This window comes from Eptatretus burgeri, chromosome 5, assembly GCF_056783735.1.
Source record: "Eptatretus burgeri isolate ZD-2024b chromosome 5, Ebu_testis_v1, whole genome shotgun sequence".
Taxonomy (NCBI): domain Eukaryota; kingdom Metazoa; phylum Chordata; class Myxini; order Myxiniformes; family Myxinidae; genus Eptatretus; species Eptatretus burgeri.
Window position 1 is genome coordinate 63,136,528 of NC_140965.1, and position 25,696 is coordinate 63,162,223.

The 25,696-nt window shown below is 43.1% G+C and overlaps 1 protein-coding gene across 3 annotated transcripts in view; it reads left to right on the top strand.

Moving 5' to 3' along the window:
* EIF2A (eukaryotic translation initiation factor 2A) overlaps positions 1 to 21,997 on the top strand; it is a 77,089-nt gene extending 55,092 nt beyond the window's left edge. For all 3 annotated transcript variants that reach the window (XM_085882046.1, XM_085882047.1, XM_085882048.1), the window contains 3 exons: positions 3,078 to 3,222; positions 9,642 to 9,758; positions 21,066 to 21,997. In XM_085882046.1, the coding sequence (XP_085738172.1) occupies positions 3,078 to 3,222; positions 9,642 to 9,758; positions 21,066 to 21,982 (1,179 nt within the window). In that variant the 3' untranslated portion in view covers positions 21,983 to 21,997. The remainder of the gene's footprint in view (positions 1 to 3,077; positions 3,223 to 9,641; positions 9,759 to 21,065) is intronic.
* The last annotated feature ends 3,699 nt before the right edge of the window (positions 21,998 to 25,696 follow it).

Sequence of the window (25,696 nt, forward strand, 5' to 3'; positions counted from 1 at the left end):
GACTAAAATATTTTTTTTTAAAGTGATTCTTCACCATTGAGAGATAAGGTGAAACTGATATATAGCACTATATCTCAAAAAGTTGTGGACAAATTCAGATGAAACTTGGTGGACAGGTTGGGTGTGTGACCACGAAGAATTGATTCGATTTTGGTGGATCTGAATCTGGCTCTGGATACGAGAATTATTTAATTTTTTTAAGTGATTCTTCACCAGTGAGAGATGCGGCCAAAAACGATATAGTTAGTAATGTTTAGCATGATATTTCAAAAATGTATTTGGTCTGATATGTTCTCATGGATCAGGCATTACATGGTGGAGGTATGCGCTTCACCGAGTGTCCTTCTCGTATTTTTATTTTATATTTATATTTTATGTTTGTGTGGTGGATGGGGGAATTTCATAGATGAAATAGGTTCATGCGGAGTTGCTTGGCCCGTGGACGTGTCTGAGACATCTCAATGTAAACTAAGTAGGAAAACTGAATTTAAGTGTTGTCACCACACGGGAGGGGGGGGGGTGCGGTGTTGATTCGATGGGGATTAAGGATAATTTCCCCCTGTTTTTTTTTGTTTTTTTGTGTTTTTTCGATGACAAACCAGCAATGGAAGAATTGCGTTTTACTCGGTGTGCAAAAGTAGAATATCAATACTCGGTGTACAAAACATTAGGAGCACCTCTTCTTTCTATGATCCCTTATTGGTTTCACCTGTTAAATCCACTTCAATCAGTGTAAATGAAGGGGAGGAGACAGGTTAAAGAAGGATCTTCAGGCCTTGAGACTTGGATTGTATGTGTGCCACTCAGAGGGTGAATGGGAAAGACAAAAGATTTAAGTGCTTGAACAGGGTATGGTGGTCTCTGCTAAGTGCTCCTGTTTGAGTGTCAAGAACTGCAGTGCTGCTGGGTTTTTCATGCTCAACAGCTTCCTGTGTGTATCAAAAATGGTCCACCAGCTAACGACAGGCCAGTGGTCGAAAACAGCTCATTGATGAAAGATACCAAAGGAGGCTGACACAAATTTTGCAGAGCAACAGGTGGGCTACTGTTCGTAAACTGACTCCAATACACCATTGGTGCCGAAAGACCCATAAAAGAATACACAACTCGTCGTACCTTGGCATGAATGAGGTATGGCAGCCGACGATACTCCAGACTTCCACTTTTTTCGGCAAAAACACAAGAACCTGCGTTTTCAGTGGGATAAGGAGCGAAAACACTGGGGATTGGAAAAACAGTCTGGTCTGATGACTCCTGGCTCCTGCTGTTTCACGTTGATGGGAGAACTTTGATCTGGAGACAACTACATGAGTACATGCATCCATCATGCCATGTGTCAACATTGCAGGCTGGTGGTGATGGTGTGGGGTGGATTTTCCTGGCACGCATTGGGCCCCTTGATAAAAGTGGAGCAACGTTTGAAGGCCACAGGATATCTTAACATCATTGCTAATCAGGTGCATCCCTTGAGCGCAGCAGTGTATCTTTGTGTGAATGGATTTCTTCAGCAGGATAATCCCCCATACCACAAGGCTAGGATTGTCCAGGAATTGTTCCATGAACATGACAGTGAATTCAGCTCTCGGTTGTGGCCTGCCCAGTTGCCAGATCTCAATCCAATTGAGCATCAGTGGGATGAGGTGGAACAAACTATTTGGCATCGAGATCCATGGCAGCCAACGTCACACAACTGTGGAAAGCATTGGAGTCAACGTGGGCCAACATCCCTGTGGAACGCTTTTGACACCTTGGCGAATCCATGCGCTGACACATTGAGGCTCTTCTGAAGGCAAAAGGGGATGCAACTTAATATTTGGAAGGTGTTCCTCAGGTTTTATACACTGAGTGTATATGGTAATATTTCTCGAAGCAAAAAAAAATTTTTTAATGGTGAAAGGAAGGAGCATACAAACAACCATAGCCCCGGTGACTGCAACAACTACGACCACCTGCAGAGACAAAAGTGTTGATCAAAAGCTGCTTGGAAATGAGAGGTGTGCAGTTTCTTGCAGCTGCAAGTGCCAACCCAAATTATCCATGCCACCATGTCCAACCACCCATAGACCCCGAGACACATGAGGACTACACCACAAGGACACTACCGTGACATCCTAATAACATCCCCCACTTATCGATGATTACGACAAAAAAAAAACACATCCGTACCTGCATTACCGTAAATGCAATCAATATCCTGGGCACTAAACCCCTACCCATCAACAACAGAGAAATTACACCCTCGGTCTGATTGTGTTCACTTTCACGACCTCAAATGTGGACAACTGCAGCTCTTGCATTACAAACATTGACTTGATGACACCTGCAGCTTCTGCCAGGACACCCCACACACACAATAAAACACATTATGGAAGATTGTGCAGTCCGGGATCCATGAAGGCAAGAGCACAGCATATTTGATGTAGGGAGACCGATACCGCGGGCCTGTTCGATTCGAACTGACTGGGGCTAACCAAGCAACTACGTATTATAAAAATATCCTTTTTTTTTTCCACGTCTTTCACTTCATTTTGCATCCTTGTTGAGACTCGCAGAAAAACACATATGTTTGAAATATATCATGCTGTCTTAAATCCATCAGCGAAATGATGGGTAAGTACTCCTTGCACTTAAAACAACTGATAAATGCTTTGACAGCCAATGTCAACACAATCGTGATAACAAAAGTTATCGTGATGACTCCACAAGTGTTCACGTTACGTGGAATGCATAATTATGCGAATGCAATAAATTGCTTCATTGTGTGGAGAAAAGTGGAAGTTTGCTAAAGATGCAAAAATTTAAAACCACCACACATGCAACAACAGTGCATCATCCAGTAAGTGGCCCTTCTTGTAGAGGATTGACAGAAATGTGCTCAAGGCATTTATTGGGGAAAATGACATTTGGTGCTTATCCAGTTATTCACGGTCTTTTTCCAGATTGTCTTGAGGTAACATTGATATGTTTTCTGAGGTTGTGCAAGGCATTATTATTATTGTTGTTTTTATTTTTAAAAATAATTTAACTTTTTTTAAATTTTAACAAGGACAACCTGTGTTTCTGTTCTGAACCCGCAGGTTGCCATATACGTGCATGGAACACAGGGAACACCATCTTTTGTACGTCTGTACAAATACCCAAATTTTGGTGGGCCAGACACAGCTATTGCCAACAAGAGCTTTTTCAAAGGAGACCATGCCACACTCATGTGGAACAAGAATGGTGTGTCTGCTTAGTTTCCTTGGGCCCCCAGTTTGTTACCTCTGCCACTAAAGGTGAAGGAGGTTATGTTTTCACCCCTCTCTGTATGTTTGTGTGCAGGATATCTCAAAAAGTTGTGGACGGATCCGGATGAAATTTGGTTGGCAGGTTGGGTGTGTGATAAGGATGAACTGATTAGATTTTGGTGAAGATCTGGATCCGGATCCAACAAATAGAATTTAAAAAAATTGATTCTTCATCATTGAGAGGGCCAAAAAACGATATATATGGCACGATGTCTCAAAGTTGTGGACAGATTCGGACAAATCTTGATGGACATGTTGGGTGTGTGATGAAGAATTGATTCCATTTTGGTGAAGATATGAATCTGGATCCCATAATTTTTATAGTTATTCTTCACCATTAAGAGATAGGGTAAAACTGATAAATGACACGATATCTCAAAAAGTTGTGGACGGATTCTGATGAGCCTTGGTGAACATGTTGGGTGTGTCGCAAGGACGAATCGATTCGATTTTGGTGAAAATCTGAATATGAATATGATAATTATTATTATTATTTTTTTTTAAAGTGATTCTTTACCATCGAGAGGTGGCCAAAAACGGTCAAGCATATTTACCTCCGCCACCGAAGGTGAAGGAGGTTGTTTTCACCCCTCTGTCTGGCTGTGTGCAGGATATCTCAAAAAGTAGTGGATGGATCTGGATGAAATTTTGTGGACAGGTTGGGTGTGTGACAAGAACAAGCTGATTAGATTTTGGTGAAGATCTGGATCCCAATCTGACTACTTGAATTTTTAATGTGATTCTTCTCCATTGAGAGATAGGGATAAACTAATGTATGGCATGACATCTGAAAAAGTTGTGGACGGATTCGGAAGAAACTTGGTGGGCAGGTTGGGTGTGTGACAAGTAAGAATTGATTCGATTTTGGTGAAGGTCCGAATCCGGATCAGGATACGAGATTTATTTAAAATAAAGTGATTCTTTACCATTGAGTGATTGTCGTCAGGTTCACGATGTTAAGAGCCAAACTTTCGTTCAATATCGATGGAGATTTGTAAATATTCCCATTTTTGGAAAGCCTTTGGTCCACTAAACACAAAAACCAATGTTTCCATTTGAATCGAATACTTTTTCAGCCGCCATCCTGGATTTCAAAATGGCTGCCATTTAGTTACTGTTTTTATTTATAACTCAAAAACTAAGCAAGATACGAAAATGATTTCAATGGCTATACCCGCATTTTTGGGGTGGAGGTAAATGATGGTGCAAGTAGAAATCTATTTTGATAGCAGCCATCCTGGAATTCAAGATGGCTGCCATCAAAAAACCTCTTTTGTTTGTTATTGTATCAATTATTGTATTAAAATTGGAACACAATTCTTAGCGATAAGAGCCTAACATTTTAAGCTCAGGAAATTGATGCATGTATTGACATCAAATTGAAATTATTTAACAATTCCAAATGCAGGTTATCTTATTATCCACGATGGTCACCATTCAAAATCTATTTTGGTCTACAACTTACTTGCAGCTTAAGAATTGTGAGCCGAGTAGTTTTGGGAGCATCTCCACATTTTCAAAGTCGAGGAAAATGATGGTGCAGCTATCTGAAAAAGTTCTGGTATTGGCTTGCTGCAACCTACGATATTTGCCCACCAGTAGTTATTTCTGTATCACCTACAGCTATTTTGTGGCAACAGGTAATTACCATGCATGCCTGTTGACAGAACGTACGGCATGAAGTACATGTTTGTATGGTGCAGGGCATCGAGCACCTACTAACGTGGCTTTATGGGCTGGTGCATTGTCAACTTCTCACATAAAAACTTCCTTCACTTTATCATGTCTGATAATATTCTGCAAAATGTACCAGATCAACATACAAACTGTGACACTAGAATCAAGCCATAGAAATCATATTCGCTGGACCAAACGGTTTTAGTTCAATTGTCATCTTCTGAACTGTCATCAAACGCAGGAATACTGAAGGAGTTGTCATCATTTTGGCATTCCGTGTTGCATGAACAGAGGTCTGTAGAGGCAAGATTGTGCGAACTGCAACCACACCTGCGTGTCGAGCAATCGCCCTTGCAGTGCCAAGAAACCATCTCAATTATGGCGTTTGATGCAGGAAGATCATCTGTAGTATGGGGCAGAAGATTACCATTAGCGTCTTGGAAGAATCCATCTTCAGTGGATCTACAAAGGTCTGATGTGCAGTACTAGCTTGGCCCCACACTCTAGCCTGGACATGGACTCTCAGAATATTCTGCTTCAATGCTCCCATTGTTGGTGGCAGTCTGTCACTTCCCACCATGTGTTTGCAGAAGAGTTACCATCGTAAGTCTGGAATGCTTTGGATGTGAATTCCCTTTGGGCAATATACCTCGCACACAAATGATGCAAATACAGCCAACTGTTGCTCACTGACACCATCATCATCCATGAGCTGCTGAAAAGCTTCAATGACGTAATCACCTGCTTTCATGAAGACGTTGAGCCATGTCGTTTTGCCTATTCGGTTGAATTTCCCAATAGTGTCAGCTCCTGAGAAGGCATGCAATGTGGGCAGTGCCTTTGCTCTTTGTCTTCCAAGTGCTGCAGCAATAGGCTCTTGTCAATGATCCCGGACACCATTGAAATGGATGTTTTTTCTGAGGAAAAGATGATAGTTGGCAACTGCAAGTACAAGCACAAGCACATCAGTGTCTGGTGAGAAGAACATTTCTGTGAGATGCCAAAACTGCATGATGGATCAGAAGGGTGTCTGCCTCTTCGTGGTGGTTGTTCTCAAATGCTATATTGCTATTGCTTCTTGTGCACCAGATGCAGACACAACACTAAGTTTTGGTGAGTCCTTGTACATAATCACTGACATTGCAAAGTAATCTGTTAGATCAGACTTTGTCTTGTCATGCGAGAGGAATTTCTTCATGGTGACATGTTTTATCCGTGTATCTTGTACTGGACAGGAGCCTTTCCCTGTCGTCGGGATTCTCTTACACTCTTAGAGCATACTTCAGAGATGAATCCTTATACAGCTCTGGAAAAAAAATGAGACCACTCCAAAAGATTTTTAAATCAGCATCTCTACATGTATGGCAGCCATTCCATTCCAGTGTCTGTTGAATTCCAACACAGGCACACCTCATTCTACTTAGTGAGGTACTGATTAGGTGATCACCCAAACCGAATCTTATTTAACAAGGAAAAATATTAAAAAGAAACACTGCTGTGGTCATCACTATCCTCTTGCAATAGGACCAGCTGGATGGCAAAAACAGTGCTGGTAGTACCTCAAAAGTAATTGGAATCAAAAAATAACTTGACCATGCCAAAAGAGTTGAAAAGAAAAGTTTTGGGTGAGTAAAAGAAGGGTTCAATTCTGGCTTAACAGGCAGAGGGATACAGTGAGCGTCACGTTGCTTCCATCCTTAAAATTTCAAATACGCCGGTTAATAAGAACAAGTTCAAGCAGCAGACATTGGGGACAACAAAGCTACAGACTGGCAGAGGGCGAAAACAACTTTCCACTGACCGGGATGACTGTCAACTCATTCGAATGTCACTCAACAACCGGAGGATGACATCAAGTGACCTACACAAAGAATGGCAAACGGCAGCTGGGGCTTGTGCGATCGCCAAGCGGTCCTCCTTTGGAGGTGTACACGTGATCCACAGATTATGGCGCGCACGGGAGGGGCAGGGTGGCACGGGCAGAGCGATGGAAGCACAGCACAAGGGGATATATACTCGAACCCCAAAAACAGATCCATGGACACCAGGGATTTAATAAAAATGGACAAATATTTACAAGGGTAATAAGTCAAAATGTAATATGTGAGGTAAATTGAGGTCTAAAGTTGAGGCATGTCTTCACACTGACTTTAATAGACAAGGGGATAACTAAAGAAAAGCAAGTCCTCCCTTTATTCTGGCACAGCTTGGTCCAGGGATGGTCTCTGTTGAACTTTGCTATCGAGACACTTCGTCCTGCGTGGGAAAATGCATCCAAAAATGGTGCCGAGCCGTTCTCTGGGTGGGAATTGTATGTGAGGTAATTCGTGAGGCAGTATTCAACACCAGGACTCGGGCACCGCCGTGCGGCTTCCTCGTTGATCGTGCCTGCCAATGCCGATGTAAATACAAAAATGCGGAAGGTAACGGGGCAATTACATAATAGGGTGGGGGGGGGTTAATTGGTCTTTATCCCTATCTGATTAACACAGCACCACCCCCTGTGGTGAGAAGTAACACTTAAGATCACAGTTTTTCTACTTGATGTACTTCGAGATGACTCTGACATGTCCATGGACCAAATAACTCAACAATCCTAACTTTCCTTTTAAATTCCTCCATCTACCCCCACAACTGTAAAAAATATATATATATATATATATATATATATATATATATATATATATATATATATATATATTCCTTTAACAGCATAATAGGCACAAACTATTGATACTAATAAGGTTTCTTGGTAAAGATAATTGACTTGAAGGTAATCATACATTGACACAATTGATTGACTCTTTTGTGGGTTTTTATATTTGTACATACATACATACATACATCATGACCAAAAGTTTGCGGACACTCCTAATTTGTGGATTTGGCTATATCAGCCACAACCATTGCTTATCGGTGTATAAAATAAAGCACGCAGTCATGCAATCACCAAAGACAAACATTGGCAGTAAAATTGGTCGTAGTGAAGAGCTCGGTGATTTTCAACGTGACACCGTCAGAGGATGCCACGTTTCCAACACTCAGTTCATTAAATTTCTACCCTGCTCGAGCTTCCCCGGTCAACTAAGCGCAGTTATTGTGAAGTGTAAACGTTGAGGAGCAACAGCTCAGTCACAAAGTGGAAGGCCACACAAGCTCACAGAACGGGACCGCCGAGTGCTGAAGCGCGTCGCGTGGAAAAATCGGCTGTCAGTTGCAACACTCACTACCGAGTTCCAAACTGCCTCTGCAAGCAGCGTCGGCACAAACACTTCGTCGAGAGCTTCATGAAATGGATTTCCATGGCCGAGCAGCCGCACACAAGCCTATTCACCAATACCAAGCGCCGGCTGAAGCGGTGTCAAGCTCACCACCATTGGACTTTGGAGCAGTGGAAACATGTTTTCTGGAGTGATGAATCGCACTTCATCATTTGGCAGTCTGCCGGACAAATCTGGGTTTGGTGGATGCCAGGAGAACGCTACCTGCCCAAATGCATAGTGCCAACTGTAAAATTTGGTGGAGGAGGAATATTGGTCTGGGGCTGTTTATCATGGTTGAGGCAAGACCTCTTTGTTCCAGTGAAGGGAAATCTTAACGCTACAGCATTCAACGACATGCTAGACGATTCTGTGCTTCGAAGTTTGGGGAAGGCCCTTTCCGGTTTGAGCATGACAATGCCCCCGTGCACAAAGCGAGGTCCATACAGAAATGGTTTGGCGAGATCGATGTGGAAGAACTTGACTGGCCTGCACAGAGCCCTGACTTCAACCCCATTGAACACCTTTGGGATGAAATGGAACACCAACTGCGAGCCAGACCTAATCGCCCAATATCTGTGCCCGACCTCATTCATACTCTTGTGGCTGAATGGAAGCAAATCTCCACAGCAATGTTCCAACATCTAGTCATCTAGTGGAAAGCCTTCCCAGAAGAGTGGAGGCTGTTGTAGCAGCAAAGGGCGAGGGACCAACTTCATATTGATGCCCATGATTTGTGCGCGTGTGTTGGACATCCTGTAAACGGTTGGGGCTTTTCATCAACTACAATTGGTTTCATCGCCCTTGCTGATTTATTTTCGGTGATTGGTACTGGTTGTATGTCGTGCTGTTGAAATGGCCACCCTTTCATTTTGAATGCTCGTGTTCAAACATTTTTCAATTAAGTTCGAGCACTGCCTCACCTCATTGATTTGTCGAGTCTGTCAACTGTTTTTTGCATGTCCAATTAATTTTCAAATGATGACCCAGCAGCCAAAGCATAAACTATGTAAGATGTGATTAATGGTCAGTGCACATTTTGAGAAAACGTTGAATGTTGTCAACACAGCTATGTGCTCATTAATTGTGAAGGGAAGTGAGTGCAGCTGACGTTTTGAGCATTAGATTTTCATTATAGCTTCATCCTCTTTTTGCTCTGATGGGTGAGCACTCAACTTCAACTGCACTTCCAACAAACATACACTTGGCTTTCATTTTATGTAACCCATTGCTTCATCTATCCTCCGACGCAAACGTGCGAGTCATCACATATGTTGGCATTCCACCACGTAATGACAAGGTTTTATCATCGAAAGGCATTTAATTCCTGAGAAATTTGTACGTTTGAGCTGGCTTTTGACTGTGGAGAACTCTCATGTATTTTTGCTGCTTCCCACTCCCCCCATTGTAATTACAGCCACAGCATTGCTGACATTGGCTACCACAGATGTCGATAAGACTGGGGCGTCTTACTATGGAGAGCAGGGTCTCCATTACTTGGCCACCAATGGAGATTCTGCTGTCGTGCAACTTCGTGAGTACCCAGCATTTTGGTCCCCTTTATCTTATTTTTGCCATGTCGAAGGTGATTAACACACCTCCCATGTTTTTAGATTTTAAGGGTGCCCATTCACGTTCTGGGAAATCTATTTTTATGTTGTTGAAATTGTCACATGTAATGCCTGGTGTTGGCGTAGTGGTTAAGGGTAGCGGCTTGGGATCCAAAAGGTCCTGAGTTCAAGCCCCGTTGGCTGCTTGAATTAATACACACCAGGAGGTTGACTCAGCCTGTCATCCTTCCGAGGTCGGCGAAGTGAGGACCAGTGTACTGGGCCCGGTGTATGCCCCGGTTAGAATAGGTGTATCATATCCCTGTGTCGTAAGAGGCGACCAGGGTTGCGTCAGGAAGGGCTTCCGGCGTAAAACATGTGCCAAATCATTATGTGGATCATAACGGATAATCCGCTGTGGCGACCCCTAACTGGAGCAGCCGAAAGAAGAAGAAGAAGAAATTGTCACATGTTCTTTACTGACTCAAATTCAGAAACCTCCAACTCTGGACCCATGGTCAGTGCACTCACCATTGGTTTAAAAACAAGTGTTTGTCTGGTACTCGGGTTCTTGGCTCGATCACAGTTGAGAGCTGATATTCAGTGATATCAAGAAGTCTGTAGACGACTTCTGTTGGGATGGCCCAGACATGCCATTGGCTCAATACAACATAAATCGCTGCTTACCTTCACCCTTTCATTACTCTTCTTTTTTTCCCGCCTTTGGAATAAACTTCCTCACTGTTCAATCCCATTCTTCCCTCCAGGCTGTCAAAACAGCTATTCACCACTACCTCTTATCGTCCCCCATCCAAATCCTCCATCTTTTCTACCACCGTTAATCCACCCCAAACCCACCTCCTTCAAATTCCCTGCTTTCCTTCCTGGAAGTCCCTGTAATGTCCATCTTGTATACCCCATGTTCCCCGCCCCATCTCTCTCCCTTCCATTGATCTCCGAATGTCTCTGTTCCCGACTGTTTTGTCCTTCCCACTCCCGCCCCTCCTGTCTCATGCCCCTCTTGCTGTGTGTTGTATAAGCTCTCATACGAGCCTTGACAAGGTATACAAAAAAGAATTTACTGAGATAAAACTTATAAACCTACAAATTACTTGTCATCTGCAGAAAATTTCCCATCTAATAACACCCATTAAACTTTGATACATTGTTGAACGAGAAAATCAAGACCCAAAAGTTTGGTGGAGGACCATTTATTGTAAACTCACATGGACTTTAGTCCGGTGAGCTTGTGCGATTGAGCAGAGTGAGTCAGTGAGTCAGTCCATCAACATTTCAGTCATTGCTGCTTGAACCAACCATACAATTTTAATGAAACTTGGCCACAAGCTTCATATCTGATGCCATATGAAGGTGTATTGACCCCAGCAAAATCTGCCGTGGTTTTGAGCCCTCCCAAAATGGATAGTTGCGCGCTCCTCCGAAACTACGCACACAATTTCAATGAAACTTGACCAAAATATTCATCACCCATGATGTACCAGTTTGTTCACCACATTAAAACATGGGGGTCTGTGGGGCATTTGAGTGACTGTTGCTCCTGATCCAGGTGAGCTTCAGGACATGCAATCCAATTTTTTTTTGTTTATTTCTTCTTATTTTTATTATAATTATTAATTTCATTACTTTTATTATTATTATTATTATTATTATTATTATTACTAGTACATGCCCGTACGTGCAAAAACAAAAAAAAAAAATTCGAACCGCGTTCCAGAAACAACAACCACATAGACTGTTCCTTCGCTCTCGCATGCCCATACGTGTGTGCCCGTACGTGCGTGGCCGCACGTGCAAGAAAATAAAAAATTTATATAGTTTTATATATAAAAATCAAATAAAATATATAGTTCCTTCGCTCTCGTAAACGACGACTGGATTGGGGCATTGTGTTTATCTATAAATGGGCATAAGAAATCGAGAAATTATTAGAATACAGTAAATCATCACTATCCGGAAGTCCGTACGTTGTAGCCCGTAATGGGGAACGCGGCTGAGGATCTCTTCCCCAACGGCCACGCCTACGCAGCAACGTGTCCTGTCATTGGTAACTAAATGGTGCCCTTTCTTCATTGGCCACGCCTACGCAGCAACATGTCCTGTCATTGGTTTGGTAAATAAATGGACATAACTCGGGAACCACTTGTCCGATTAATATCAAACCTTGAAAAGGCACATACTCAGGTCCCCAGCAATATACCTGGCAAGTTTCAATTAGATCGGACCAGTGGTTGTCGAGAAACCGGTCACAGACACACAGAGATTGCTGGAATTATAAATAGATTATTATTATAATTTTCTGATAGGCTAACTTAAAATTGGTTTAAATACATCTCCACTGTACTGCATTTTATTGTGGGAATGTGCAAACTGATCAAAAATTTTTAGCTTGAAAGAATTCCATGAAAAGTACACAAAACTGCTTTCCTATGTAAAGGAATAGGAAGGGAACGGTTGGGTGGGAGTGTGACTGCCCATCAGACCTATATGGGTACGGGTATGGTTCTGGTTATAACAGTGGAATATTATCAGGAAGTCAGTGGACTTCTGATCCTGTGTGTTCTGGGAGGTCGATGAGCTATCAGTGCCACTACCCTGTTTGTGAAGGGCAGGCATGGGGCCAATCAACAGCAATACGTTTCTATGAAGTACATACTATTTAGAATGCTAGATCTTCCATAAATTATGTTCAGTACCATTACAATTTGAGCATGTCCATAAAATTTATATGACAACATTTGAAAATCAGTAAAACATCGTTGATAATAAAGGTTCTCTTGTCACACTCTCAGCAAAACACTTGAGAATCAGAATTTACCGGTGAGCAGGATCAGCTTCAGGAAAACGAGCCACATATCCATACAGCCACAGCTGATGCTCACGGACTATGCAGGTAACAAATTTGATTTGAGTCTCGGCAATCGCTCCTTGATCACAGTCCGACCAGCAATAGCCAAGGATTCTCTGAAGAGACTGGTACCAAAGGAGTTAAGTCTGTTTCAGACCCCTGGTCAGAGTCCAAGTCTCACATCCATAGAGCAAGACTAAGTACTAAGGACCTGAAGACTTGAACATTTGGCCTCATGCACAGGTACCGACAGCGCCACACCCCATGATCCAGTGAATCCTTGACTCCCCTGGCCCGAGCCAGACATCTGTTGACCTCTGGCTCACAACCAGCGGAGACGTGAATATTGCTGCCATGGTAAGTAAATCTGTCTGTGACCTCAACATCCTCACCACAAATGGTTACAGACAAGATGGCGACATCCAAGATGTCATTGAAACCCTGGATCTTAGATATGACCCAGGAAACCCATAATCCCAGCGGCTCTGACTCCTCATTCAGCACCTCGAGGGTCCCCAAAACGATATCCAGAGTCCTCACAAAGATGATTGCATCATCTGCAAAATCAGTCAGATCGTGACATTCCCAAACAATGCACCGCAGCTTGACCTCTGACATCCTCCCCAGAATATAATCCATACAAGTGCTGAAAAGTGTGGGGGCCAGCACACCCCTGATGAACTCCATGAACAACTCAAAATGAGTCAGAGATGGCGTCACCACATCTCACAGCACTCTCAGTTTCAGTGTTGTTCGGACATCAGATTGATTGGTTTTGGTAGCACCCCATTAAGACCAAGAATCCTCCAGAGGGCATCCCGATTCACTGAATCGACCGTTTTACAGAGATCAACATAGGCTGCAAGCAGCTCCTGCCGAAACTCTCACCTGCATTTGGTGAGGATTTGAAGAGCAAGGATACGGCCAATCGTTGACCACTGGTGTAAAGCCTCGGTGCTGGTGTTCAAGCAGATGGTGGTGAACCCTCTCAAGAATTATCTGAGCAAAGACCTTGCCCAGCACCAAGAGCAGCGTCACCCCTCGGTAGTTGTTGCAGTCCTGGCGATCACTCTTTCCTTTCCAGAGGGGCAACAAGGACCCTCCTCCAGTCAGTTAGAATGATGCCTGTGTTCCAGGCAGATCACAAAACTGCATTCAACACGAGTACAACATTTCCACCATTCTTGAGAAGTTCAGCATGGATGCCACATTCCAGGAGCTTTACCCATTTCAACCGGTTCACCACAGCCTGTGTCCACAAACGAAAGTGGACCGCAGTTAATTGGAGGGTCAGCAATAGGGAACGGAACACCCCTGACATCCAACTCGGCTGGTGGTCAGCCTGGTGCAGTCACTCAAACTGGCCCAGCAGGCCTTCAAGTCAGACTCCTCTATCAAGAGCCCACCACCGTCCACTGTAACTGCAGTACACTGAGGTGCAGGCTTGGAGGAACACAATGTACGAATTGCCCTGGAAGCAGGATGAGAATCGCTTGACCACAGGTGATGCTATACCCTTCACAAATTCTTCGCACACAGGCCTCCTTGTCCACCCTCAGCGCACGTATAGTTTTACGCCTCAACTCCCTGAACGGCTCAGCTCTGCCATTAAGCCTGGCCCTGTGACTGGTCACTGGTATACAGTGTCCCTTGAGAGACAAAATTCTTCTTCACCCTCTGGTGAGTTCCAAGACATCCACCGGTAACATCAAGGATGGTAGTCTTGAAGGTACTCTACAATTCTTCAGGATTCCCTAAAGCATCCAGACACCCCCAAATCTCCACTCGGCCTATTTGCAAACTCCTCAGTGACCCTCTCATCCATGAGCTTGCCAACATCCATCCTAGGCTGGAATGGTTACATTCTCCCGGATCAAAGCTGCAACCTCAGAGTTGCTACAACAAGCCAGTGGTTGGTATTGAGGAACTGAGCGTTCCCGTAGACCCTACAGTTCTGGATCATTCTCTGGTGACCATTAACGAGCACATGGTCAATCTCCTTTACCACACCACCAGTGTTGGAATACCAAGTCCAATGATGAGCCTGTGGGTGCTGAAACCATGAACCAGCCACCCTAAGATCACGACTTCTTGCAAAGTTGAGGAACTTAATGCCATTCTGGTTCACAGTACCAGTCCCTTGAGGAGCAACACATCACATGTCTCATAACTATCCCTATCAGTTCCAGTCGATGCATTGAAATTCCCAAAGGGGGAAGTAACCCAACTGCAAGAGGACATCCGCAGACAGTTGCGGATAAATATGGATATCTATTGGCTCACAAGGAGTTCCTCCACCCTTTGACAGGTTTTGTTTTTAATCCTGGTGGGTGTCCATATCCTTCCACCCTCCTCACCAGGAAACCTGGTGGGGGAGACAGTTTAGTTACTGACAAGCTAACCATGAAACAGGTTGGTACAGGCTTAGATGGTACCTGTAGCAAGTCACAGATCTATTCTGGCCTGACCTGACAATAAAGTTGCAGTGGCTAGAAATTCAAGTGACTTGAAATCAGACTCCACATTACCCCAGTTGGCTCAGTCAAGCTACTTCATCTGCTTGTAAACCTCTTGATCAAAGGAGCTGAGTCCCTCTTCCAAACACTGTGGAAGTAATGGTAAAACATCCGATTTCAGAGCTTTAACTTTGGTTTTTGCTCGAGTTGCATTCATCATTCCTTTGTAGTTTACTGTTGCGTACAGGTATCTCCCACTTAACGAAGTTTTGCATTGTGAAGGTTCGCAACAACAAACTTTTTAATTTAAGACTTCATTCCTTAATGAAGGATTTAATTTGCTCCAATGAAGGAACTGTCACAGTGTCATTTTGGCTGTGCAATGTCACTTCTGTGGGAGGCTTGGGATAAGTACAATATGTTTTCCACAAATACCTATTTGATGGGGTGATTAATTTTTCAAAAGGCATGGGAATAATTAACTTTTCAGAATGAAGTGTTAAAAATAACCACCCCCTCTATCATCTGCGTTCAAAAATGTGGCCGAAGATTGTTTTAGTAAGTGGTACAACGAAATTATCTTTATTATGAAATGGGCAAGGCCGAGAAATGACCGGAGAACCAGAGAAAGCTAAGTAACTGAAAAATACTGCACGGTCACAGGAGCAACTCGAGGGGGAGCACTCGGGAGAGTGCAAAACCTCCACCGCCAATACTGCTGGGTCACTCAAGTGAACCTTATATCTTATTCATTAAATATGATGTCAACAGTGCTGACAGTTATAGTTCTTTTCTCCAAAATTATGGGGGGGGGGGGGGGTTGGAAATCACTTAAAACATGTAGATATGCAAAAAAAAGAAATTGAAATTTTGTTGAAAAAAAAGTTGCAAAAATTTTTTTTTCTCTAACAATTTTTTTGGGGAGGGTTGGAAATCACTTAAAACATGCAGAAATGCAAAAAAAAAAAAAATTTCGGGGGGGGTAACAATTTTTTTGGGGGGGGGTGGAAATATTTTATATATAAAACCAAGTCCAGAATCTAATGGCATGATCCTTGGACCATGCCTAATGCCCCCACAAAGTTTCGTCAAAATCCGTCTAGGAGTTTTTCCGTAATACTGTTCACAAACAAATAAACCAATGTCACCCGCAGGGTGACCCGTATCTTGCCAAAAGGTGACCACGTGTGACTTCTTTAAGGTCACACTGAGGTGAACAGAGCTGCTATCCACCAGGAGCAACTCCTTGAGGAATATCTGCCTACGAGAGATTCCGATGAGAATCGTTCTACAGAGTAACTATAATAAATATGCGTTTGCCTCATAACGTCACCAAATGACGTCATAATGTCTCAAGCTTGACATATCTCGAAAGCACTCATCGAGGTGTTCAATTTGAGGTACTACACGATATGGTTCCTAAAACTTGAAAATTTGACCTCGGGGTCAAATATGTTTGACCTTAGGCGCTAACCATGAAGGTCAAGGCCAATCGCCACCAAAAATTAATCGGCTGAGCGCCAGACCATGAACTATATTCCCATGAAGTTTGAAGACGATCCGATCAAAATTATTCAAAAAATAAGGGTTTCGTCGACTCCCCTGATTTGCGACAAAGTGACCTTGACCTTTGACCTTGACTTTCAAAATTTTATGCGCTGAAAGGGACCTCGATAGGCCTCTGATATGCGAAGTTACAAAAATTTCCAATGATAGCTGTGCTCTGCAGAATTTTTTATTCGTGATTACAGACAAACAAACAAAAAAAAAAAAACATACAAGCTGACTAACATATCTTGCAAAAACTTCGTTTTGGCAAGATAACAAACAAAGGCGTGAAAACAGTAACCTCCGATCTTCGATGGCGGAGATTAATAATCTCCACCTGCCACAGACATTATCTTTTGCTTCGTCACACAATCTGGAGTCATTGAAAGCAGTTGGGTGTAACGTTGACATGAAGCTGTTCTGTGACTTGAGCCAAATGTCATGACGTCATCACCATGAGCTATAATGTTAAATGCAATTTAAACGAATAAATGCAAACTTTTGTTTTTATCTGCTCTTAGTTATCCTAGTTGTCTCTTGGTTTTTTTTTGTCGACAATGTATATCAGTAAATGAAAAGAATTTTTTTTTTTTGCTAAATGGACACAAACACGGTGAGTTGACAGCTCTTCGTTTTGGTTTTGGTATCGGGCAATCTAATTTAAACTTGGACTCAATATTGTTTTGGTAAGTGCTACAACTCAGTTAATTTTATTAACTTTGTGTTTGTCTCTATTATTCGGTAAATAATATCATGTCACTTGCAACTAAAACTATGGTTGAACCATGAGCATATTTATGGCTTTGCTTTTAGACCAAAACATTACGGTTAGGAAATGAAGTGTAATTTTTTTTTCCATTATTATGAAATGATGGAAAACCACCTCCCGTATAACAAAGGGTTATAAAGGTATGCAACCGCATCGTTAAGCAGGGGATACCTGTACTTCCTATTCTGCTTTCTTTCTTTCTGTTTTTTCTTTATTTTATTATTTTTTTATTTTTCCAGGCGCGTGATCAACAACGCCCCAAGACAAAAATTGACTCGCGCGAGTTATTGCGCTCCTTGAACACGAGTCTGCAATCACACACACACGCACACGCACACGCACACGCACACGCACACGCACACGCACACGCACACGCACACGCACACGCACGCACACACGCGCACACACGCGCACACACGCGCACACACGCGCACACACGCGCACACACGCGCACACACGCACACACACACACACACACACACACACTTGGTGTCTTTTCTCGGACAACCATTCGTCAAAGGTGTCAGGATGGTTTCAAATGATCATTTCTTGACGATCCCTACTTAATTTTTTACGTACTTTTTTGGAGTAACATCCCCATTTCCTTTTTTTTTTTTTTTTTTTTTTTGTTATTATGACATGACACGGTGGGGTGCAAAAGTCTGATTGCATCAAGTAAAAAAGTCTGAGTGTATCAAAAGTCTAGCAAATGCATCAAGTTGTGTTAGATAACTAAATTGTTGTAACATGAAATCAAAAGCAATTTATAGGGATTTCAATGATTCTTCAGGATAAAGTAACATTAATCAGAAGAAAAAAATCAAATCTGCATTAAATAACTTTGATGGCTGCTTGGAGACCCTGCCAGTTGACATTTCACTCAAGCCAACTGGCAGGGTCTCCAAACAGCCATCAAACTTCTAGACTGGTCTCTCATCGCTACTTTCTCAAACATCAACTCATCCTGTGAATTTTTTCAAAGAAACTTGCTCTCCCTCATGCACAGATTTATCCCATCTCATCTTCAGTTATCCTACCCTTCCTCCCGCCCATGGTTCACTGAAGCTTGTGGCGAGGCAGTTGTCCTGAAACAACTTGCCTTTGCATCATGGAAAGCAAACCCAACTGAGGGTGATCTCAGTTCCTTCCATAAAGCTCAGAACAAGTGTGTATCTACCCTCAGGAGAGCCAGAAAACAACATCTTTCAAAGCTCAATTCTGAACTCTCAAACCTCTCCCTCCAAATCCTGGTGTCATTGAATCAAATCTTTCTGGTGTATGATCCCCCTCCATCCCCTCCCTTAGCTCAAATGGCCGCACTGCTGATACCACACGTGAAAAGGCTGAATGCCTAAACTCAGTGTTTGCTTCTAAATCTTGTGTCCAAAACCCATCACTTTCTGTGTACCCACCTTACCCAGTCGCACCCAGCTGTCCCTGGACTCTGTGTCCTTTTCTCCTGACAAAGTGGAGACCTTGCTGTCAAACCTCGACTCAGATTCTGCAACCGGTCCAGACAGTATCAGCCCACGTGTCCTAAAAACCTGCTCCTCAGCTCTTGCTCACGCTCGCTCTGTTCTGTTCACCCTCTCATTTGCTCGAGATCATCTGCCATCTACTTGGAAATCAGCAAACATTACTACCCTGTACAAAAAAGGTGCAAAAACAGATCCCTGTAAATCCAGACCAATCAGCTTTCTCCAAATCATCAGCAAGGTTATGGAATCCATCATCGCTTCAGATATTAAATCCTTTCTCTTCTCCAATGGCTTGATTTCCGATCATCAGTTTGGTTTCAGACCAGGTCACTCGACCATGGATATGCTGCTTTTCCTCTCTCAACAATGGATGGAGGTACTCGATGCCAGATATGAAATCGGAGCCATATCCCAAGACAAATCATGTGCTTTCGCTACGGTCTAGCACCCTGCCTTGCTCACCAAACTCTTCCTATGGTATCCAAGGCCATCTCCAAGCATGGCTCGCAGACTTCCTCTCCTGTCGCAGTCAACGTGTGGAGCTAAATGGAGTTCTTTCATCCCCTCTTCCTGTCCAGGCTGGAGTTCCTCAAGGCAGTGTTCTGGGCCCTGTTCTTTTTCTGGTTTTCATCAATGATCTCTCCTACTCTCTGGAAAATCCTCTTTTTATCTTTGCTGATGACTCCACCCTCTGCCGTACCATCGGTCATCCCTCAGACCAGCAAGCAGCAGCTTCTTCGCTCACTGCAGATCTGGATAAAATCACAAACTGGTCCAACACGTGGAACATGTCTTCAATATGGACAAATCTCACACTCACTGTCTCTCCGAAAGGACCGTTTGGAACCCCCCCCCCCCCCATCCACTTTCTCAACAATCCTCTGGAATAAGTCCTATCTTTCAAGCTTCGAGGTTTCATTATCTGCCATGATCTTTCCTGGGAAAGCCACATTTCCAACCTGGGCTCCAAAGACAGGCGCCGACTAAGAATCCTCCGTCGTGCAAAGTCCTTCCTCGGCCCACCTGAGCTCCTGACCACCGACAAAGCTTTCATCCGCAGCCTGATGGAGTCCTGCTCACCCCTCTGGGTTGGTACTCCTGCCTCTCACCTTTCTCAGCATCACCGCAGGAGATACCAATGATCCAAAATGCCTTGGTTTCCAGAGCATGAAGCCGAGTCTTTGGGCCTCTCACTCTCTCACTGCAGGCAGGTCTGTGGTCTTTCTGTCCTCTACCGTCTCCTCTCCGGTCTCGCCCCCCCGCTCTGTCTGCGATTTGTCCCCACCATATTTCCTTAGGGTGCTCAAGGTCCGCCAACAACTCCCTTCTGGTAAAACTACCAGAATCACGAATCACTGCTCACCTTCACCCTTTCATTACTCTTCTTTTTTTCCTGCCTTTGGAATAAACTTCCTCACTGTTCAATCCCATTCTTCCCTCCAGGCTGTCAAAACAGCTGTTCACCACTACCTCTTATCGTCCCCCATCCAAATCCTCGATCTTTTCTACCCCCATTAATCCACCCCAAACCCACCTCTTTCAAATTCCCTGCTTTCCTTCCTGAAAGTCCCTGTAATGTCCATCTTGTATACCCCATGTTCCCCACCCCATCCCTCTCCCTTCCATCGATCCCCTAATGTCACTGTTCCCCACTGTTTTGTCCTTCCCACTCATGCCTCCCTTGATGTGCTCTCATACGAGCCTCGACAAGGTATACAAATTTATATTTATGTAGATCGATAGATATAATCATTGTGATCCCCTTAAGCCTTGAACTGCCCTCGCTCTATAGGGCAAAGATTAAATTGGTTTATGCTTGAGTTGGATTTTTCTTTCCCCCCCCCCCCCCAACAGTCTTGAAATGTATTCCAGAGTGTAATCAGTCTGCTCACATAAAATTACTCTTTCAAATCATGGTATGAAAGCTTGGCATAGATTTTAAGTGTACTAGTACTTTTGTACTGTATTGTGTTGTTTGTTAATTCTGTACCTTGGGCACATGGAATAGCTTGGTGACAGATGATGAAATGTTGACAAACTAACAATATGGTGGAAAAAGAAACATTAGCGATATGATTGAGATGAGTAGGGCTTGGGGTATGTTATGAAAGGTCAGAAGAGATGTGATCATTCTTTGTTCTGGCTGTGGAACTGATTTTATCTTTTTGTTGCAGCCAAAAATGGTCCAATTTATGATGCTGCCTGGAGTCCCAACTCAACAGAGTTTTGCGTGGTGTATGGTTTCATGCCTGCAAAGGCAACACTTTTCAACCTCAAATGTGACCCAATCTTTGATTTTGGAACTGGCCCACGGAACGTGGTTGCATACAGCCCTTCTGGCAGATTGCTTACCCTTGCTGGATTTGGCAACTTACGTGGAAAAATGGAATTCTGGGATTCTCAACGCCAAGAGCTTGTTGGGCGTGTGGAAGCGCCTGATTCAACTACATTTTCCTGGTGCCCAGATGGCCTGCACATTGTGACTGCAACTTGCTCTCCCCGGCTTCGCGTTGGCAATGGTTACAAGCTGTGGCGCTGTGACAGCCCTGCGCCACCTAGCAGTGAGTTTAGCTGTGATGTGCCTGAGCTTTGGGAGGTGCTGTGGAGGCCGATTGATCTCCCTGAGCCAGAACTGCAGACGGGAACTTCCGATAAAGCACTTGCTTCAGGTGACCATAAAAAAACAGCAAATGCTCCGCAAGCTCCACAGGCCTATCGACCACCAGCTATGAGGGACAGGCCTGATACTGTCAAAGGCCTGCAGGATGAGGAATTGTACAAGCCTGTACGGAGGTCTATTCCTGGCCTGCCAGCTGATGCTGTAAAAGAGGCAACACGATCAAAGGCAAAAAATCGTCGTGCGCCAAAGAAAGCTCTGAAAACGGTATGCCCACCTTCATCCATTCCATTGAGTTTTGTTGTTGTTCTTGGGTTGGCTTGGTTGGGTATGTGGAACTTGATGAGTGCAAAACAAGTGTTGAATGAAGTTGAGCAGGCAGGATTTATTTCTTTATCTCATCATAATCCAAAAGAAAATGTCTCTGACAAACGGCAACATAAAACAATGTGTTCGTTCTTAATGCATGGTTGAGGGATTGTTATTTTGAAGCATTTTGAGCTACAGTGTGGCAATCACCCTTTTTTTTTATTTATTATTTTTCATTTATTTTTGTTGTTCTTAAAATTTTACAGGGTGTGCCCAAAAAATGGACCACTGGACTTGTTGCTTATCTGGGCCCTGGTGTAATGCTGTTCTCCAAATTTGGTGTCATTCTGACTGGTGGGTCTGGAGAGGAAGATTTAGGAAGGAATTTGTGGGACTGCCATTTTGATACAGTTATGGTCATGTGATCAGCATGGCTTCTGCAATTGAACATCAGTGCTGTCCCAATGTTGTATCCCAAACTTGGTAGCATTCTGACTGGGTGGGTCTGGAGAAGAAGAATTTTGAAGAAATTTACCAAGTTGGCCATTTTGACCAACTTTGTCCCGTGACCAGAACGAGCTTTGCAATTCGTGTTACCAGTCAGGAGAGGAAGGTTGCTATCAAATTTCAGCTGGATCGGCCCAGCGGTTTGGCTGGAAAAGTTAAACTCGGTGACAGACGGGTGGTGCCTGATGACAATACCTTTTCTGGAATTTAAATTCCGGATGAGCTAAAAACCAAATCCCTAAAAAAATTTCACAATACATTTATTATCCTGCCCACCGGAGGGAGGGAGCGGGATATTGTAATCGTCCGGTTTGTTTGTTTGTCTGTCTGTTAGCAACTTTACGGCAAAACGGCTTCAGCAAACACTATCAAATTTAATCCACAGGTGGGTGATGAACCTTGGACGACCCCATTAACTTTTGGGTCCAATTGGATCAAAGGTCAAGGTCAAGGTCATGAAAAGATCAAAATTGTTTTTCACTCATAACTTTGTCAAAAATGGTTTAATTGACTTCAAACCAAGACTAAAATATTCCTTATTCTATTCCTTATAATCAACATTCAGGTTAAGGATGTATCAAATTTAAATTTGATTCCCAAAATAACTTTATGCCTTAAATGGGTGGGATTTGTTGTGCCTGGCACCACTTGTTTTCATTTTGAATTGCATAAAATTTCAGGAATGTTCTCCATCTTGTGAGACCCAGGTGTACCACATGCCAGAACTGTAACTTGTAAGACTGGTTTGATGCTCAGTCGATCACATGCTCTAAATGTCCACCTCTGTACTGAAGGAAAATGGCCATGTCAACTCTTCAAGTTGACATGGCCATTTCCCTTCAATCATGCCTGCCCAAACAAATGTCTCAGGAGGATTCTCCATGAGAATCCTCCTGAGATACATTTGAACATGACAGGTGAAGTTGTTTTTATTTATTTATTCGTATGCAGCCTATGGCTGATTGGCTGCATAATTTTCTGTGGACACAGCTGAGCTGCTGATGCAACGCCCCCTTTACCAGTAAGCTGGTACTCATTTTTCTGACCTCGGAAGGATGACAGGCTGTCAACCCCACCTGGTGTTAATTCAATGGAACGACAGGGACTTGAACTCAAGACCCTAAGATCTTAAACTAGCCACCCTAACTGTTCAGCTAACACCAGTCTTGGGTTGTTAATTTTGTATTGACATTCGGTAAGTGGGATGGACCGAACTCTCTTTGCGATTGCTTGTTTCAGCTCAGATGCTTCTTGGGTTGACCTTGTGCACATTTTTTAATTTAATGTCTTTGAGAGATCCCCAAATATATAAAAAAAAATATATTGAATGCACCCAGATCAGGGGAATGTGGAGACCACTCGATGCTGAAGCGTTGGCCAATCACACCCACCAAAGTGGCTTGTCACCCACTTGTGGCACCCATTTGTGTGAGGCGTTGCTCCATTGTGCTGAAACCATTGTTGTTCTCTCTAAAACCTCCGGCGACCAAGAGCAGCCCAGAACTCATTTTCCACTTTCTTGTCATGCTCAGTTGATTGCCATCGCATTACTGCACTCATTTTTGAGCCAGAACAGTCCAATGATGTCATACTTGCATGGCTTGCATTTTGATGGGGCCGATCGGCCTCGCCCCCGTGATCGACCCGGTGGTCGATTTTTCAGGGGGTCTTTTTATCGGCCCCATAAAATTAAGCTGTGAAAAAATAAATTTTTTTTAAGAAAAATAAATTAAAAAAAAAAAAAAAACCAATGTCACCCTCTTGCCAACAGGTGACCACGTGTGACTTCTTTAAGGTCACACTGAGGTGAACAGAGCTGCTATCCACCAGGAGCGACTCCTTGAGGAATATCTGCCTACGAGAGATTCCGATGAGAATCGTTCTACAGAGTAACCATGAAATTAAAAAAAAACAATGTCACCCCCAGGGTGACCAGTATCTTGCCAAAATGTGAACATGAGTGACTTATTTATTCGATTAAAGTTACTCAAAAAATAAGGGTTTCGTCGACTTCCCTGATTTGCGACAAAGTGACCTTGACCTTTGACCTTGACCTTAAATTTTATGCACTGAAAGGGACCTCTATAGGCCTCTGATATGCGAAGTTACAAAAATTTCCAATGATAACTGTGCTCTGCAGAGTGATCGATACGTGATTACAGACAAAAAAAAAACAAAAAACATACAAGCTGACTAACATATCTTGCAAAAACTTCGTTTTGGCAAGATAAACAGCTACGATTACCTGAATGGCAAAACAAAACACCTTTGTTCAACACCATTGGTCTCCCTTTGGACACGAGAAACGGACAATGACATGGTTGAAGCCATCTCCACAGATGATGAGAATACTGTTGTGTTGGACTTATCTTCAGGTAGCTCAGGGGATGAATCTCTTTCACAATTATCTGATGAGTCTGATAGTGACTTTTGGGGGTTTCTGCCTGAAGATTTACATCAATACTAAACCTACTAAAGTTAATTAGTATTTGGCAGAATGTACTGAACACATGTATCTGTTATGTTATTGGACTGGAAAGAGAGATACTTGCAGATAAATTAGTTTTGTTGAGACAGAAATGCATCAATAAACTCATTAAATTTGTGACTGTTCAGATTTTTTTTTTTGGTCATTCAACTTAGCAGCGAACAAAGTTTTAAATTTGTTCCGAGAATAAATATTTTGACATTATTACGATGTTACTGGTGGATCCAGGTGTGGACATTCAAGTACAACTTGACATGACAAGGTTACATGACAAGGTAATGGCAGTGAAAAGTCAAGATTTATCCCCATGTATATGTTGAACACAGTGGGCTAGTCCAGGGGGAGAAATGGTTTGGACTTGTGTACGTAATACTTGAATGGTCCCAGTTCAATGGCATACATGTAATGTATTGTACCGGCACATCATTCATGCAAATTGTCAGAACATTTGTCATTGCAGGTAATAATCCACAACAACAAAGACAACTTAGTTCTCATACTTTTTAATGAAAAGGATTGTGGGAAAGTACTGTGCTTGAGCAGAAAGTTCTGTTTCTCAGAACTTTGTGTTTGGCCCCAAGAAGGGCCGTTTCAGGTACATTTTGAAATTACATAGTTAGGATTAGGCTCAGTTTATTCAGATTCTTTGGCAGTTCAGTTTGTACGGACATTGGTCAATTTGGACCACATGTTAAAACAATTTGCAAAAACTAATTCATAACATTTTGAAGCTATTTTAAAATCAGCCCGTGGGCAAAAATCAGCCCCTCACCCCACATGACGAGCCCTATTTATCAGCCCCGTCCGATTTTGAAAATGCAAGGCCTGACTTGCTCGTTGCACACCAAGCCATGCACTTGTCTGAATGCAGTGGTCTCGAATGA